This window comes from Bombina bombina, chromosome 6 (assembly GCF_027579735.1).
Source record: "Bombina bombina isolate aBomBom1 chromosome 6, aBomBom1.pri, whole genome shotgun sequence".
Taxonomy (NCBI): Eukaryota; Metazoa; Chordata; class Amphibia; order Anura; family Bombinatoridae; genus Bombina; species Bombina bombina.
In genome coordinates, this window is record NC_069504.1 from 734883393 (window position 1) to 734903396 (window position 20004).

Genomic DNA, 20004 nt, shown 5'->3' on the forward strand with positions numbered 1-20004 from the left:
GTTCCCCCCAACTGAAGTTTTCTGGTACTCCTCAGTCCTGTGTGGGAACAGCAGTGGATTTTAGTTACAACATGCTAAAATCATTTTCCTCTCAGTAGAAATCTTCATCACTTTTCTGCTAGAGAGTAAATAGTACAAACCGGTACCATTTAAAATAACAAACTTTTGATTGAAGATAAGAAAAACTACAATTCTAACACCACATTCACTTTACCCTCCCATAAAGAGAGACCCTAGTGCTTAGAGCCGACAAAGAGAATGACTGGGGGGTGGAGCTAGAGGGGGAGCTATATGGACAGCTCTGCTGTGTGCTCTCTTTGCCACTTCCTGTAGGGAAGGAGAATATCCCACAAGTAAAGGATGAATCCGTGGACTGGATACACCTTGCAAGAGAAAAGAAAAGGGGAAATGGATTCCCAGTCCAGAATGGAATTCATGTAATACACTACTGAGAAATTTTTATAATGGGGTGCCCTTCCACCTGGCCACTGTGGCCAGTATCTTTTCGTGAATAGTTATCTGATCTGTGTCTACTTTTGTAAGGGTGTCATATGCTTATTTCTAAGCATTTGAAGGCCAACTTTTATCTGAATGCATTTGACAGTTTTTTACCGCTAGACAGGGCTAGTTTATATGTACCATATAGATAACTGTATACTCACTCCTGTGGAGTTGAAATTTTGTAAGCGGCCACCATGGGAGAAGATGAGTTGGTGAGTTGAGTTTGAGACCCCTGCTGTAAAGGCTTAGATACAAGGTAATCCCAGAGGTAAAAAGTATATAACCCTGTTGGTTATGCAGAACTGGGGAAAATGAATTATATATCTTTTTAAACAATTAAAATTCTGGGGTAGACTGTACCTTTAAGTATAACCCACTGCTTAGTGCTTTTTTATTACAATAATTAAACAGACTGTTTAACATCCCTTTAATAAAGCCAAGATTGTGTATGTTGAGTTTAAATAGAAATGAAAACTGGTCCAATAAAATAAAGCAGATCATTTTTTTGTATTAACAGATTTACCCCTAATTTATGTTGTGTTAAACCCCTGCTAACCCCTGCTAAATTAAAAACATACATAGGCCAGTTGACCTATCAAGGGCTGTGTGACTTGGAATCAATATACATATAGCATAGATTTTTTACATACAATAGATTTGTACAATCAACAAATCCATAATAAAAAGACAATGCACTGAAATTTCACATTTCTATTTGCCCTGTCTCCGGTATCATGTGACATCCACCAGCCAATCACAAAATGCATATACATATATACTGTGAACACTTGCACAAGCCCAGGAGGAGTTGGTGCCTTAAAAAGTGTGCATATAAAAAGAAGTACATTTGATAGGTTTTTTTTTTTCTTTTTTAAATTGCATGCTCAAGGATTTTACATCCTTGTCCCTTCAAGGATCTAAAATAGTAATTGAAATATTGACTGAACATGATTTTTATGGACTTGCATTGCTTTTCATAATTCTCATAATGTCAAAATTCACTTGTCGTGTTGTTTTCACAATCTGGAAGTCATTGCAGTGGCACCTCATGCACAAGATACAAATGCTCTTCTGAGATCCAGGGTTGCTAGTTCTCTGGTTTTTAACCAGTTTATACTTAGACAGATCTACATGTGTATCTAGGTTTGAGTGATTCCAGAGGGTCTAGGAAACCCCTCTCTTTTTACTTCATAAAGCTCTGAATCCTTGAAATTATAGAACACCTTATAACTTCTGTTTTACATATTCAGCACATACACCTATATAAGCAATTTCCCAGTGACATCATGAGAATTAGTTTGGTACCAAATATGACATGGTTGTCATATTTTCATCATCTAGTGTCATAATATGGTTAAAAGCATGTCTCCATTTGTACTAGTGTCCTCTAATCAACCATATCTAGCTCTGGGTAGAGGGCACTGGTTTTTGTCTCTTGTGCTGACATTTTTACTTACTTGATGCATCAATAGATATGCAATAACATTTGGTCAAGTGGAACTTAGAAACTATTTATTAGGGGTTCTGGCTTATCTAAGAAAAAATACAGCAACACATTTCTCCAACATTGGTGTGTCCGGTCCACGGCGTCATCCTTACTTGTGGGATATTCTCCTCCCCAACAGGAAATGGCAGAGTCCCAGCAAAGCTGGTCACATGATCCCTCCTAGGCTCCGCCCACCCCAGTCATTCTCTTTGCCGTTGCACAGGCAACATCTCCACGGAGATGGTTAAGAGTTTTTTGGTGTTTAAATGTAGTTTTATTCTTCTATCAAGTGTTTGTTATTTTAAAATAGTGCTGGTATGTACTATTTACTCTGAAACAGAAAAGGATGAAGATTTCTGTTTGTAAGAGGAAGATGATTTTAGCAGACAGTACCTAAAATCGATTGCTGTTTCCACACAGGACTGTTGAGATGAAGTAACTTCAGTTGGGGGAAACAGTTAGCAGTCTTTTCTGCTTAAGGTATGACTAGCCATATTTCTAACAAGACCATGTAATGCTGGAAGGCTGTCATTTCCCCTCATGGGGACCGGTAAGCCATTTTCTTAGTTAAACATAAAAGAATAAAGGGCTTCAAAAAGGGCTTAAAAACTGGTAGACATTTTTCTGGGCTAAAACAATTGCTTTACTAGGCATATTATGCAGATTTTAACTAATTATTGGTAATATAATCTTGGGGAATGTTTAGAAAAACGGCAGGCACTGTGTTGGACACCTTTTTCAGATGGGGGCCTTTCTAGTTATAGACAGAGCCTCATTCTGGGACTGTATAGGGGTTAAATGTAAAAACGGCTCCGGTTCCGTTAATTTAAGGGTTAAAGCTCTGAAATTTGGTGTGCAATACTTTTAATGCTTTAAGACACTGTGGTGAAATTTTGGTGAATTTTGAACAATTCCTTCATACTTTTTCACATATTCAGTAATAAAGTGTTTTCAGTTTGAAATTTAAAGTGACAGTAACGGTTTTATTTTAAAACGTTTTTTGTGCTTTGTTGACAAGTTTAAGCCTGTTTAACATGTCTGTACCATCAGATAAGCTATGTTCTATATGTATGAAAGCCAATGTGTCTCCCCATTTAAATTTATGTGATAATTGTGCCATAGTGTCCAAACAAAGTAAGGACAGTAATGCAACAGATAATGATATTGCCCAAGATGATTCCTCAAATGAGGGGAGTAAACATGATACTACATCATCCCCTACTGTGTCTACACCAGTTATGCCCACACAGGAGGCCCCTAGTACATCTAGTGCGCCAATACTTATTACCATGCAACAATTAACGGCTGTAATGGATAACTCCATAGCAAATCTTTTATCCAAAATGCCTACTTATCAGAGAAAGCGCGATTGCTCTGTTTTAAACACTGAAGAGCAAGAGGACGCTGATGATAACTGTTCTGACATACCCTCACACCAATCTCAAGGGGCCATGAGGGAGGTTTTGTCTGAAGGAGAAATTTCAGATTCAGGAAAAATTTCTCATCAAGCTGAACCTGATGTTGTGACATTTAAATTTAAATTAGAACATCTCCGCGCACTGCTTAAGGAGGTGTTATCTACTCTGGATGATTGTGACAATTTGGTCATTCCAGAGAAATTATGTAAGATGGACAAGTTCCTAGAGGTCCCGGTGCCCCCCGACGCTTTTCCTATACCCAAGCGGGTGGCGGACATAGTAAATAAAGAGTGGGAAAGGCCCGGCATACCTTTTGTTCCCCCCCCCCCCCTATATTTAAGAAATTATTTCCTATAGTCGACCCCAGAAAGGACTTATGGCAGACAGTCCCCAAGGTCGAGGGGGCGGTTTCTACTCTAAACAAACGCACTACTATTCCTATCGAAGATAGTTGTGTTTTCAAAGATCCTATGGATAAGAAATTAGAGGGTTTGCTTAAAAAGATTTTTGTACAGCAAGGTTACCTTCTACAACCAATTTCATGCATTGTTCCTGTCACTACGGCAGCGTGTTTCTGGTTCGAGGAACTAGAAAAATCGCTCAGTAAAGAATCTTCGTATGAGGAGGTTATGGACAGAGTTCAAGCACTTAAATTGGCTAACTCTTTTGTTTTAGATGCCGCTTTGCAATTAGCTAGATTAGCGGCGAAAAATTCAGGGTTTGCTGTCGTGGCGCGCAGAGTGCTTTGGCTAAAGTCTTGGTCAGCGGATGTGTCTTCCAAGACAAAATTGCTTAACATTCCTTTCAAAGGTAAAACATTATTTGGACCTGATTTGAAAGAGATTATTTCAGACATCACTGGGGGAAAGGGCCACTCCCTCCCACAGGATAGGTCTTTTAAGGCTAATAATAAGCCTAATTTTCGTCCCTTTCGCAGAAACGGACCAGTCTCTAATTCTGTATCCTCTAAGCAAGAGGGTAATACTTCACAACCCAAACCAGCCTGGAAACCAATGCAAGGCTGGAACAAGGGTAAGCAGGCCAAGAAGCCTACCACTGCTACCAAAACAGCATGAAGGGATAGCCCCCGATCCGGGACCGGATCTAGTGGGGGGCAGACTTTCTCTCTTTGCTCAGGCTTGGGCAAGAGATGTTCAGGATCCTTGGGCGCTAGAAATAGTTTCTCAAGGTTATCTCCTGGAATTCAAGGAACTACCCCCAAGGGGAAGGTTCCACAGGTCTCAATTATCTTCAAACCAAATAAAGAGACAGGCATTCTGTAGAAGACCTGTTAAAGATGGGAGTGATACATCCAGTTCCAATAAGAGAACAAGGAATGGGATTTTATTCCAATCTGTTCATAGTTCCCAAAAAAGAGGGAACATTCAGACCAATTTTGGATCTAAAGATCCTAAACAAATTTCTCAGGGTACCATCGTTCAAAATGGAAACTATTCGAACGATCCTACCTACTATCCAGGAAAATCAATTTATGTCTACCGTGGATTTAAAGGATGCGTACCTACATATTCCTATCCACAAGGAACATCATCAGTTCCTAAGGTTCGCTTTTCTGGACAAGCATTACCAGTTTGTGGCACTTCCATTTGGATTAGCCACTGCTCCAAGGATTTTCACAAAGGTACTAGGGTCCCTTCTAGCGGTTCTAAGACCAAGGGGCATTGCAGTAGTACCTTACTTGGACGACATCCTGATTCAAGCGTCATCCCTGTCAAAAGCAAAGGCTCATACGGACATCGTCCTAGCCTTTCTCAGATCTCACGGATGGAAGGTGAACAAAGAAAAAAGTTCTCTGTCCCCGTCAACAAGAGTTCCCTTCTTGGGAACAATAATAGATTCCTTAGAAATGAGGATTTTTCTGACAGAGGTCAGAAAATCAAAACTTCTAAGCTCTTGTCAAGTACTTCATTCTGTTCCTCGTCCTTCCATAGCGCAGTGCATGGAAGTAATAGGATTGATGGTTGCAACAATGGACATAGTTCCTTTTGCACGAATTCATCTAAGACCATTACAACTGTGCATGCTCAGACAGTGGAATGGGGATTATACAGACTTGTCTCCGACGATTCAAGTAGATCAAAAGACCAGAGATTCACTCCGTTGGTGGCTGACCCTGGACAATCTGTCACAGGGAATGAGCTTCCGCAGACCAGAGTGGGTCATTGTCACGACCGACGCCAGCCTAGTGGGCTGGGGCGCGGTCTGGGAATCCCTGAAAGCTCAGGGTCTATGGTCTCGGGAAGAGTCTCTTCTCCCGATAAACATTCTGGAACTGAGAGCGATATTCAATGCTCTCAGAGCTTGGCCTCAACTAGCAAAGGCCAAATTCATAAGGTTTCAGTCAGACAACATGACGACCGTTGCATATATCAATCATCAGGGGGGAACAAGGACTTCCCTGGCGATGAAAGAAGTGACCAAGATAATTCAATGGGCGGAGGATCACTCCTGCCACTTGTCTGCGATCCACATCCCAGGAGTCAGACATTCCATCCTGGGGAGTGGGAACTCCATCCGGAAATCTTTGCCCAAATAACTCAATTATGGGGCATTCCAGACATGGATCTGATGGCGTCTCGTCAGAACTTCAAGGTTCCTTGCTACGGGTCCAGATCCAGGGATCCCAAGGCGACCCTAGTAGATGCACTAGTAGCACCTTGGACCTTCAACCTAGCTTATGTATTCCCACCGTTTCCTCTCATCCCCAGGCTGGTAGCCAGGATCAATCAGGAGAGGGCCTCGGTGATCTTGATAGCTCCTGCGTGGCCACGCAGGACTTGGTATGCAGACCTGGTGAATATGTCATCGGCTCCACCATGGAAGCTACCTTTGAGACAGGACCTTCTTGTTCAGGGTCCATTCGAACATCCGAATCTGGTTTCCCTCCAACTGACGGCTTGGAGATTGAACGCTTGATTTTATCAAAGCGTGGGTTTTCAGATTCTGTAATAGATACTCTGATTCAGGCTAGAAAGCCTGTAACTAGAAAAATTTACCATAAAATATGGAAAAAATATATCTGTTGGTGTGAATCTAAAGGATTCCCATGGAACAAGATAAAAATTCCTAAGATTCTATCCTTTCTACAAGAAGGTTTGGAGAAAGGATTATCTGCAAGTTCTCTGAAGGGACAGATCTCTGCTTTATCTGTTTTACAAAAGACTGGCAGCTGTGCCAGATGTTCAAGCATTTGTTCAGGCTCTGGTTAGGATCAAGCCTGTTTACAGACCTTTGACTCCTCCCTGGAGTCTAAATCTAGTTCTTTCAGTTCTTCAAGGGGTTCCGTTTGAACCCTTACATTCCGCAGATATTAAGTTATTATCTTGGAAAGTTTTGTTTTTGGTTGCAATTTCTTCTGCTAGAAGAGTTTCAGAGTTATCTGCTCTGCAGTGTTCTCCGCCCTATCTGGTGTTCCATGCAGATAAGGTGGTTTTGCGTACTAAGCCTGGTTTTCTTCCGAAAGTTGTTTCCAACAAAAATATTAACCAGGAGATAGTTGTACCTTCTTTGTGTCCGAATCCAGTTTCAAAGAAGGAACGTTTGTTACACAATTTGGACGTAGTCCGTGCTCTAAAATTCTATTTAGAGGCTACTAAAGATTTCAGACAAACATCTTCCTTGTTTGTTGTTTATTCTGGTAAAAGGAGAGGTCAAAAAGCGACTTCTACCTCTTTCCTTTTGGCTTAAAAGCATTATCCGATTGGCTTATGAGACTGCCGGACGGCAGCCTCCTGAAAGAATCACAGCTCACTCCACTAGGGCTGTGGCTTCCACATGGGCCTTCAAGAACGAGGCTTCTGTTGACCAGATATGTAAGGCAGCGACTTGGTCTTCACTGCACACTTTTGCCAAATTTTACAAATTTGATACTTTTGCTTCTTCGGAGGCTATTTTTGGGAGAAAGGTTTTGCAAGCCGTGGTGCCTTCCATTTAGGTGACCTGATTTGCTCCCTCCCTTCATCCGTGTCCTAAAGCTTTGGTATTGGTTCCCACAAGTAAGGATGACGCCGTGGACCGGACACACCAATGTTGGAGAAAACAGAATTTATGCTTACCTGATAAATTACTTTCTCCAACGGTGTGTCCGGTCCACGGCCCGCCCTGGTTTTTTAATCAGGTCTGATGAATTATTTTCTCTAACTACAGTCACCACGGTATCATATGGTTTCTCCTATATATATTTCCTCCTGTCCGTCGGTCGAATGACTGGGGTGGGCGGAGCCTAGGAGGGATCATGTGACCAGCTTTGCTGGGACTCTTTGCCATTTCCTGTTGGGGAGGAGAATATCCCACAAGTAAGGATGACGCCGTGGACCGGACACACCGTTGGAGAAAGTAATTTATCAGGTAAGCATAAATTCTGTTTTCTTCTGAAAAAAACATGTTTTTGGCACACAGGCTAAAGAAAATTAACACTTTAGCATCTAAATCATGAAATATCCATGACATTGATCAATTCTATACTGTTTTGAACATCATTTTGTCACCATCAGACACAGAATGGTTAATTTCTAGATTTTAAAAAATGGTGGTGAGAATCCCACTTCTGGTTTTCATGACCTGATGCTGAGTGGCTATTTTGTTTTTTTTTTGCAGTGTGTGGAGGGACCCTGCAAGCTATAGTCCGCACTCAGGACTTGTACTCTCATGCAAAATTCGGAGATGACACACACCCTTCAGCTGCAGAATGTATTTGGCATGTGGTATCTGAGGCAGGGTATGGTGTGGAGCTGGTTTTCCAGAGTTTTGAGCTTGAGGAAGAACCAGAGTGTGGATATGATTACATGGAACTGTATGATGGACCAGATGAGACAGCCCCCCGGCTAGGGAGATACTGCGGGTCAGGGGTAAGTACATGGCACTTAACACTCTGCATGTCACTGGAAAATCGTATACCTGTGGCCAGGCATTCATTCTTAAAGGGACAGTCTAGTCCAAAATAAACTTTCATGATTCAGATAGTGAATGTAATTTTAAATAATTTTCCAATTTACTTTTATCACCAATTTTGCTTTGTTCTCTTTGTATTCTTGGTTGAAAGCTAAACCTAGGAGGTTCATATGCTAATTTCTAAGCCTTGAAGGCTGCCTCTTCTCTCAGGGCATTTTTACAGTTTTTCACCACTAGAGGGTGTTAGTTCATGTGTATCATATAGATAACACTGTGCTCACACACATGGAGTTCCAGGGAGCTAGCTCTGACTGACTAATAATGGGTAATAAAGGGATTCTCTTTTTAAACAATAAAAATTCTGGTGTAGACTGTCCCTTTAACTAGTATATTCACCATTTTTTATAAACTGATTTTTTATTTTTATTTTACAATAAAAATGTATTATTTTTTAATTAGTATTGGATAGGGCTTGACAAATTTTGTTAAAAAAATATATAATTTTTGTTCTTTGGTGTTCTATTTCCTCATATCTAGTATCTTATCTGTCTCTCTCATCTTGCCTACAGCCCCCTGAGGAGGTGTATTCTGCCGGAGATTCCTTGACCATAAAATTCCATTCTGATGATACAATTAATAAGAAAGGATTTCACGTGCGATACACCAGCACTAAATTTCAGGACACTCTACATGCTCGAAAGTGATGATCCTTAAAAAAAGATGCCTCTTGCACCAGGACAATGTCTGTTTGCAGGGACTCCTTACCTGCAAGACCATAAAATTCAATTTGTGAGGGCGATATCTTGACCCCTCACCAAATAGGACAAGGGACACACAAGCGACTCAGGGATGTAAATGGGTGCAGACTTGCAGAGACAGATGCAAAAATATTCACTGCTTAAAACATGCAATATAAAAAAAGTATACTGGCCAACAAAAATCTTCGCACAGAAGCTTTGCCCTAGTTATGCACAGATACAGACAATGCCAGATACACACACACACTCTCTACCTCGCCCATTGACCATCTGTATTAGCATGTAGCTACACATTAAAAAGACCATGCTGACTAATACATACGTACACAAACCTCTATTCTGAATAAAAAAATAAAGCCTGCTCACTACATACACACAGCTTTACACATAAACCATGTGCATAATACATTCCTGCTTAACAGTCTTGTGTATTTATACACATTTTTATGATACAAGCACTTGCATGCTGCTTATACAGGTTCTGTGCCAAGTGTTGGCTAGTATACAATACAGTTTTACTTTAAATCTTTTTTTTTTTTTTTTTTTCTCCCTCTAATGGCAATTTTTTTTTCTCAAAGGCTATATTTTACATACAGCAAATCATTATTCGATGATTGCCTTTAACCTTTTATATGTCTTGTGACCCTTCACCCTAGATACACAAATATTGATTTAACCAATAAAAAGGCCCAAGGTTTTTTAAGAATATTTTAAAAGTGACCAATCTAATTGTAGACCCAAATCCCTCCATTATAGTTTAAATTTGTTTACAACAGAGAGAGTTTTCAGCCTTGTTTTCTCTACACATAACTCTGCTTTGTGCCTGTACCTAACGTGGCATATGCGTCTGACCACTTATTTTCTTATTTTATTTTTTCACTGCATTGTCCTGTTTGTATTGCCCTTAAAGGTATCAGGATTTTATTCACACCCTTCATCTTCTTTTGTACACACACTTTTTTAGTGAAAGTCTCCAGAATGATTGTTAGTGTAAGATATGGACTCATTAAATATGGCCACTACTGTGAATTTTGATTGTCCAGGTGTTGTTGGGTTCATTTTGAGCTACAAGGGCTCAATTTAAGGGCATTGATGAAAGCCTATGACAGCTCAGCAAGTCTGAGTGCTTCCTCACCGTTACGTAGCCTTCAGTTGGGTAGACGGGAAAGGGATAGGATTATAATCAATAATTATGGATGCGCTAAGTCATACACATTTATTAATTCGATTAACAAGAATAACTGTTATAAATACAGAACTGGAACAACAAGCCAAAGTAAATCTTTTGTTTGGGTCTGTGACGTGATTACAGTCTGAGCTATGCTGAATGGAATCTTTGATCTGATTTATGCGGGACACATTTTCTTGTAGCTTGTTGTTGCTAAAAACTGTCCTAAAGTAGTAAAATGCAATACATATATATCTATGACTGGAAATTTCCACTAATAACACACTAGTAAGAATTGAATGGACTTTTTCCCTAACTAGTAAACCCTAGTGATGTTTTCCACTCCTACATATGTCAAATATAAAAAGTAAAATCATGTATATTCTTCCTCCTAGCAGATTCTCTTCCTGTGGCTCTTAAGAAACAAGTCATTTATTTTTAGACACTTGTAGATAGATCTGTTGCGAGTCTGCTGCGGAATTAATATATGTGTAAATGACACAATATAATGTAAGTTAAAACTGAGCTATCTAGTCTCAAGTAGGGATGTGCAATCAGATTTGAATGCTGAAGATGGTGGACGCGTCACATTTAACAATTTTCAAAGCCGAATTTGTTCTTGTGAAAGTGCAACGCACTAAGATGTGGGCAAATCCAGATCTTAGGGTGTGGCACTTTCACAAGAATAAATCCAGCTCCTAAAAAATGGATGAATGCAAATACGCATTTTGTGTTCTGTATCAGTGTGAATTTAAATAAATAAAAAAATGCATCACTTCTGTTCAAGATTGGCACCTTGAGCACTGATTTTGACAAATACTGAGCAAATAGGTCATGCATACGCGCTAAACGTATGTTCAAAGACTTAATTTGTGGGCATGTAAAAGGCTCAGTCTTTAAATAAATAATTTTATGCTGCTTGAAGGAATTTATTTAACTGTTTCTGACATAAACTAAGGAAGATTGACCCATCAAAGAAACATATACCAGGGTTGTTGTTTTTTTATTATTTTTTTTTTTTTTTTCAATTCTAGAGTATAATTTTTATATTACAAAAAAAATCTTTGGAAATGAGGACTGAAGAACCCACACTAAATTTAGAGACAGATTGTATACATGTAGCAAAAATAACAATAACAACAAAAAATAGCTCCTAGAAACACATTTTTTTACATCATCCTAATTGCACATAACTCTAGACAATAATAAACCTATAAATGATTTTGTTTAGTAAATTGGTAATCTATATAATACAAAGCACACATTCCCTATAAATGTGTTGTAATTATATACATGATGCGCATTATACAGAAGGCTTTTTTTTAATGTTATTCTGGGGCTAAATAACTGGTATGTCCCTTTAAAAAAAAAAAAATCAGGTACTGACGGACTTTTTTTATGCACAGTGTGCCAAGTCAATACTATAGAAGGAACAAGCTTGTCAACCTATTTTTTTTTATTAGATTTGATCCTTTATATAGAAAAATCAAATAAAAATGAATATTGGATGATTCCCTTAGCAACTAAGCCCTTTTGTCTGCCTCTTACCCACATCAGATCCAGGAACTGGTCCTGCAGCCCTTCTGACTTTCTGTAAGCCACACACCCTCATCAGACCCCTGGCCTGTTGCCTGTATGTCAGCACCATTCCGTACATTAGGGGCTAGATTAACAGTGGTGCGCTAACTGTTGCACACAAGCAAAAAGGGGTATATGTATTACGAGTTGATAGCAAACCTGTTCACTTGAGCACAATTGAATTTAACGTCAGGATAATATAATTTCAGAGCTCTGGTTAACGGAACATGAAACCCACATTTTTTCTTGTATGATTCAGATAGAGAATACCATTTTCAACTACTTTCCAATTTACTTCTATTATATAATTTGCTTCCTTCTCTTGTTATACTTTGTTGAAATGTTTATCTTGGCAAGCTCAGGAGCAGCAGAGAACCTAGGTTCTAGCTGCTGATTGGCGGCTGCATATATATACCGATTGGCTCACCCATGTGTTCAGTTAGAAACCAGTAGTGCATTGCTGCTCCTTCATCAAATAATATTAAGAGAATAAAACAAATTAGATTATAGAAGTAAAATAGAAAGTTGTTTAAAATTGTATGTTCTATTTAAATCATGAAATAATTTTGTTTGTGTTTCATCTCCCTTTAACTGTTACGCTCGACTAAAAAGTGTGGGGGGGGGGACTTAATTCATAATAACACTAATAGAATGTTTTTTTTTTAAACTTGCCATAAAAAGTTATAAGTGCTCAAAGATATGAGATAATAGAACATATTCTTCTATGTGAAGAACATTGGAATGTGAAATATTCATATTTCACGGTGGGTTGGCACACCTGAGAAAACATGATTGGGTTCGCGTTCAAGTAAGGGTGTGTTTTACATCTAAATTTCGTGCCCTATTGAAGTTATGGAGGAATATGTTAACGTGGTCATGATATTTGGACTTTGGCTTTTTAAGCATGTCAGGTTAGCGCTTCTACGAAAACTTTTTATTTTCAACTTTAATACGCGCACTACACAACACGTGCAAAAAGCCTCTGTATAACTAAGTTAAGGAGGGCAAAGTACTGCTCCACTCGTAATCTAGCCCTTGATAACAGCCTTGGTCCTGTTCCTCCTCTTTCAAAAACATACCCACATCTGACCTCAGGGTGGCACCGAAATCATTTAATCTTTTGTCATCTGAGTCATTAAAATCACTCTGCAAATTGTTGACCTTTAATACATAGACAAAATTAATCATAATATCGGAGTCTGTTTATTCCAACATCAATACATTTCTTATCATATCTCATATAATTATATATTATATTTACTCAACAGGTGATGACTGTAACATGTTATATAAATTAAAAGAGAGAAGCGCTCAACCTGGGAACGAACAATAGCATAATAGCTTGTTCTATGGCTAGTTACCACCCTAGAAGCAGTCTCTTTTTGCTCAACATGTGCCTATCATAGAGAAGAACTTTCCTGTAGCATATCAGTCTGACCCTGACTTAACAGTACAGTCCAGCCCTGAAATACCAGGCAATCCCTCTCTGAACAAGAGAAATGGCAAAGCCCCAGAAGTACGTCTTAGCCTAGTATGGGCCTCGTCAGTGAGGTGCAGCCATATCCCTCTAGGCACACTGAGCAATGGGTCCACGCTTGGATTCCCACATCACACTTAGAAAGACTTTCCTAAGAGTCCTCATTTGCATAAATTAAAAGAGAGAAGCGCTCAACCTGGGAATGAACAATAGCATAATAGCTTGTTCTATGGCTAGTTACCACCCAAGAAGCAGCCTCTTTTTGCTCAACATGTGCCTGAGCGCTTCTCTCTTTGTATTTATGCAAGAGGTGAACCTGTTGCTCGGTGTGCCTAGAGGGTTATGGCTGCACCTCACTGACTAGGCCCACACTAGGCCGAAATGTACGTCTGGGGTTTTGCCGTTTCTCTCGTTCAGAGAGGGATTGCCTGGTATTTCGGGGCTGGACTGTAATGTGAAGTCAGGATCAGACTGATATGCTTCAGGAAAGTTCTTGTCTGTGAAAGGCACATGTTGAGCGAAAAGAGGGTGCTGCTCGGGTAGTAACTAGCAATAGAACAAGCTATTATGCTATTGTTCGTTCCCAGGTTGAGCGCTTCTCTCTTTTTTTATTTATGTAACATGTTATACTCATTATGATCTTGGGAAAACAAATTTAAAATAAAATCCTGGAAAATGCATATCTAAATTAATAGTATTATATACTTTATTTGGTTTCCTCTTATTATTAATTTGCAATTTAATTAAAACCTTAAATCTTTACTTATTATTGGAATGCTTGAACATAAATTTTAATTTCCCAATAGACACACTTCCTTTTATGACCACCAAAAAAAAAAAAAAAATCCCAGGTAAAATTGATAACCTGTATAACATAAATAGAAATGTCACCTTTTACAATTTTTATATTCATGAGTTAATCTAGTTGCCATGTTCTGTTGCCATGTCTAAATTCAGTGATCTGTGAATAGTAGTGCAACAGAAACATAAACTTGATAGCAATGTCAGGCTATGTTTGTCACAGCACTGGAGCTTTTCTCAAGGTATATATTCAAAAGCTATACATCAAGACAGGGTTGTTCATGTCTTGGAGCAAAGGTGGTTCCTGTAGCAATTGCACATACCTCAACTACAAAGGGATCACATGGTGTGTGTGCTATTCACTACACTCATGAAGTGGCAAAGTGATGTTCAATCAGGAACAACACTGAAGAGGGCTGGTGTACTGAGAGATCTACCTGGTTGGTTCCTACTGTGAGCAGCCACTGTGTAAGCCATAAACGACTACTCGTGTATGAAAGGAGCCACTGCTTGAGACAACGGCTTCTTAGCATACGCACACTCCCCTGTGTGATCTACACTTTACAGAAAAATGTACAACCGCTCCAAGGAATAGCACAGGAAGATTTAACCTGCACAAGTGACATGTGGCGATTGTCTTGAACCCAGGATGTTCATCAGTACCATGCTGCAGGAGACAGGGCCGCCATCAGGGGGTGACAGGGGTGACTCCTGTCAGGGGCCCAATGGGCCAGGGGGGCCCCATGAGGCAAGAACTTAAAAAAAAAAAAACAGAATTTATGTTTACCTGATAAATTACTTTCTCCAACGGTGTGTCCGGTCCACGGCGTCATCCTTACTTGTGGGATATTCTCTTCCCCAACAGGAAATGGCAAAGAGCCCAGCAAAGCTGGTCACATGATCCCTCCTAGGCTCCGCCTACCCCAGTCATTCGACCGACGTTAAGGAGGAATATTTGCATAGGAGAAACCATATGTTACCGTGGTGACTGTAGTTAAAGAAAATAAATTATCAGACCTGATTAAAAAAACCAGGGCGGGCCGTGGACCGGACACACCGTTGGAGAAAGTAATTTATCAGGTAAACATAAATTCTGTTTTCTCCAACATAGGTGTGTCCGGTCCACGGCGTCATCCTTACTTGTGGGAACCAATACCAAAGCTTTAGGACACGGATGAAGGGAGGGAGCAAATCAGGTCACCTAAATGGAAGGCACCACGGCTTGCAAAACCTTTCTCCCAAAAATAGCCTCAGAAGAAGCAAAAGTATCAAATTTGTAAAATTTAGAAAAAGTGTGCAGTGAAGACCAAGTCGCTGCCTTACATATCTGATCAACAGAAGCCTCGTTCTTGAAGGCCCATGTGGAAGCCACAGCCCTAGTGGAGTGAGCTGTGATTCTTTCAGGAGGCTGCCGTCCGGCAGTCTCATAAGCCAATCGGATAATGCTTTTAATCCAGAAGGAGAGAGAGGTAGAAGTTGCTTTTTGACCTCTCCGTTTACCAGAATAAACAACAAACAAAGACAAAGTTTGTCTGAAATCCTTAGTAGCTGCTAAGTAAAATTTGAGAGCACGAACTACATCCAAGTTGTGCAACAAACGTTCCTTCTTTGAAACTGGATTAGGACACAAAGAAGGCACAACTATCTCCTGGTTAATGTTTTTGTTAGAAACAACTTTTGGAAGAAAACCAGGTTTAGTACGCAAAACCACCTTATCTGCATGGAACACCAGATAAGGAGAAGAACACTGCAGAGCAGATAATTCTGAAACTCTTCTAGCAGAAGAAATTGCAACCAAAAACAAAACTTTCCAAGATAATAACTTAATATCAACGGAATGTAAGGGTTCAAACGGAACCCCCTGAAGAACTGAAAGAACTAGGTTGAGACTCCAAGGAGGAGTCAAAATTTTGTAAACAGGCTTGATTCTAACCAGAGCCTGAACAAAGGCTAGAACATCTGGCACAGCTGCCAGCTTTTTGTGAAGTAACACAGACAAGGCAGAAATCTGTCCCATCAAGGAACTTGCAGATAATCCTTTTTCCAATCCTTCTCGAAGGAAGGATAGACTCTTAGGAATCTTAACCTTGTCCCAAGGGAATCCTGCAGATTCACACCAACAGATATACCAAATTATGTGGTAATTTTTCTGGTTACAGGCTTTCAGGCCTGAACAAGAGTATTAATAACAGAATCTGAGAACCCTCGCTTTGATAAGATCAAGCGTTCAATCTCCAAGCAGTCAGCTGGAGTGGGTCGAACGGACCTAGAACAAGAAGGTCTCTCAAAGGTAGCTTCCATGGTGGAACCGATGACATATTCACCAGATCTGCATACCAAGTCCTGCGTGGCCACGCAGGAGCTATCAAAATCACCGACGCCCTCTCCTGATTGATCCTGGCTACCAGCCTGGGGATGAGAGGAAACGGCGGGAACACATAAGCTAGTTTGAAGGTCCAAGGTGCTACTAGTGCATCCACTAGAGCCGCCTTGGGATCCCTGGATCTGTACCCGTAGTAAGGAACTCTGAAGTTCTGACGAGAGGCCATCAGATCCATGTCTGGAATGCCCCACGGTTGAGTGACTTGGGCAAAGATTTCCGGATGGAGTTCCCACTCCCCCGGATGCAATGTCTGACGACTCAGAAAATCCGCTTCCCAATTTTCCACTCCTGGGATGTGGATAGCAGACAGGTGGCAGGAGTGAGACTCCGCCCATAGAATGATTTTGGTCACTTCTTCCATCGCTAGGGAACTCCTTGTTCCCCCCTGATGGTTGATGTATGAACTTGGCCCTCGCTAGCTGAGGCCAAGCTTTGAGAGCATTGAATATCGCTCTCAGTTCCAGAATATTTATCGGTAGAAGAGATTCTACCCGAGACCAAAGACCCTGAGCTTTCAGGGATCCCCAGACCGCGCCCCAGCCCATCAGACTGGCGTCGGTCGTGACAATGACCCACTCTGGTCTGCGGAAGGTCATCCCTTGTGACAGGTTGTCCAGGGACAGCCACCAACGGAATGAGTCTCTGGTCCTCTGATTTACTTGTATCTTCGGAGACAAGTCTGAATAGTCCCCATTCCACTGACTGAGCATGAACAGTTGTAATGGTCTTAGATGAATGCGCACAAAAGGAACTATGTCCATTGCCGCTACCATCAAACCTATCACTTCCATGCACTGCGCTATGGAAGGAAGAGGAACGGAATGAAGTATCCGACAAGAGTCTAGAAGTTTTGTTTTTCTGGCTTCTGTCAGAAAAATCCTCATTTCTAAGGAGTCTATTATAGTTCCCAAGAAGGGAACCCTCGTTGACGGAGATAGAGAACTCTTTTCCACGTTCACTTTCCATCCGTGAGATCTGAGAAAGGCCAGGACAATGTCCGTGTGAGCCTTTACTTGAGGAAGGGACGACGGTCGAATCAGAATGTCGTCCAAGTAAGGTACTACAGCAATGCCCCTTGGTCTTAGCACCGCCAGAAGGGACCCTAGTACCTATGAGAAAATCCTAGGAGCAGTGGCTAATCCGAAAGAAAACGCCACGAACTGGAAATGCTTGACCAGGAATGCAACCCTTAGGAACCGATGATGTTCCTTGTGGATAGGAATATGTAGGTACGCATCCTTGAAATCCACCTTGGTCATGAATTGACCTTCCTGGATGGAAGGAAGAAGTGTTCGAATGGTTTCCATCTTGAACGATGGAACCTTGAGAAACTTGTTCAAGATCTTGAGGTCTAAGATTGGTCTGAACGTTCCCTCTTTTTTGGGAACTATGAACAGATTGGAGTAGAACCCCATCCCTTGTTCTCCTAATGGAACAGGATGAATCACTCCCATTTTTAGCAGGTCTTCTACCCAATGTAAGAATGCCTGTCTTCTTATGTGGTCTGAAGACAACTGAGACCTGTGGAACCTCCCCCTTGGAGGAAGCCCCTTGAACTCCAGAGAATAACCTTGGGAGACTATTTCTAGCGCCCAAGGATCCAGAACATCTCTTGCCCAAGCCTGAGCGAAGAGAGAGAGTCTGCCCCCCACCAGATCCGGTCCCGGATCGGGGGCCCGCATTTCATGCTGTCTTGGTAGCAGTGGCAGGTTTCCTGGCCTGCTTTCCTTTGTTCCAGCCTTGCATAGGTCTCCAGGCTGGATTAGCTTGAGAAGTATTACCTTCCTGCTTAGAGGACGTAGCCCTTGGGGCTGATCCGTTTCTGCGAAAGGGACGAAACTTAGGTTTATTTTTGGTCTTGAAAAGACCTATCCTGAGGAAGGGCGTGGCCCTTGCCCCCAGTGATATCAGAGATAATCTCTTTCAAGTCAGGGCCAAAGAGTGTTTTCCCCTTGAAAGGAATGTCAAGCAATTTGTTCTTGGAAGACGCATCCGCTGCCCAAGATTTTAACCAAAGCGCTCTGCGCCACAATAGCAAACCCAGAATTTTTTCGCCGCTAACCTAGCCAATTGCAAGGTGGCGTCTAGGGTGAAAGAATTAGCCAATTTAAGAGCACGAATTCTGTCCATAATCTCCTCATAAGAAGAAGAATTACTAATAATCGCCTTTCCTAGCTCATCAAACTAGAAACACGCGGCTGCAGTGACAGGGACAATGCATGCAATTGGTTGTAGAAGGGAACCTTGCTGAACAAACATCTTTAGCAGACCTTCTAATTTTTTATCCATAGGATCTTGGAAAGCACAACTATCTTCTATGGGTATAGTGGCGCGCTTGTGTAGAGTAGAAACCGCCCCCTCGACCTTGGGGACTGTCTGCCATCAGTCCTTTCTGGGGTCGACTATAGGAAAACAATTTTATAAATATGGGGGGAGGTACTAAAGGTATACCGGGCCTGTCCCATTCTTTACTAACAATGTACGCCACCCGCTTGGATATAGGAAAAGCTTCGGGGGGCCCCGGGGCCTCTAAGAACTTTTCCATTTTACATAGTGGTTCTGGAATGACCAGATAATCACAATCATCCAAATTGGATAACACCTCCTTAAGCAGAGCGCGGAGATGTTCCAACTTAAATTTAAAAGTAATCACATCAGGTTCAGCTTGTTGAGAAATGTTTCCTGAATCTGAAATTTCTCCCTCAGACAAAACCTCCCTGGCCCCCTCAGACTGGTGTAGGGGCCCTTCAGAAACCATATCATCAGCGTTCTCATGCTCTACAGAATTTTCTAAAACAGAGCAGTCGCGCTTTCGCTGATAAGTGGGCATATTGGCTAAAATGTTTTTGATAGAATTATCCATTACAGCCGTTAAATGTTGCATAGTAAGGAGTATTGGCGCACTAGATGTACTAGGGGCCTCCTGTATGGGCAAGACTGGTGTAGACGAAGGAGGGGATGATGCAGTACCATGCTTACTCCCCTCACTTGAGGAATCATCTTGGGCATCATTTTTACTAAATTTTTTTATGACATAAAATACATATAGTTAAATGAGAAGGAACCTTGGTTTCCCCACAGTCAGAACACAATCTATCTGGTAGTTCAGACATGTTAAACAGGCATAAACTTGATAACAAAGCACAAAAAACGTTTTAAAATAAAACCGTTACTGTCACTTTAAATTTTAAACTAAACACACTTTATTACTGCAATTGCGAAAAAGTATGAAGGAATTGTTCAAAATTCACCAAAATTTCACCACAGTGTCTTAAAGCCTTAAAAGTATTGCACACCAAATTTGGAAGCTTTAACCCTTAAAATAACGGAACCGGAGCCGTTTTTATATTTAACCCCTTTACAGTCCCTGGAATCTGCTTTGCTGAGACCCAACCAAGCCCAAAGGGGAATACGATACCAAATGATGCCTTCAGAAAGACTTTTCTATGTATCAGAGCTCCACACACATGCAGCTGCATGCCATGCTGTCCTCAAAAACAAGTGCGCCATACCGGCGCGAAAA

The 20004-nt window shown here is 41.0% G+C and overlaps 1 protein-coding gene across 1 annotated transcript in view; it reads left to right on the forward strand.

The window, feature by feature from the left end:
- The window catches only part of BMP1 (bone morphogenetic protein 1), a 340767-nt gene extending 329601 nt beyond the window's left edge, over positions 1-11166 (forward strand). The window contains exons 19-20 of the mRNA XM_053717959.1: positions 8023-8273; positions 8886-11166. Coding sequence (XP_053573934.1) covers positions 8023-8273; positions 8886-9020 — 386 coding nt within the window. The 3' untranslated portion in view covers positions 9021-11166. The remainder of the gene's footprint in view (positions 1-8022; positions 8274-8885) is intronic.
- Positions 11167-20004: the final 8838 nt, after the last annotated feature.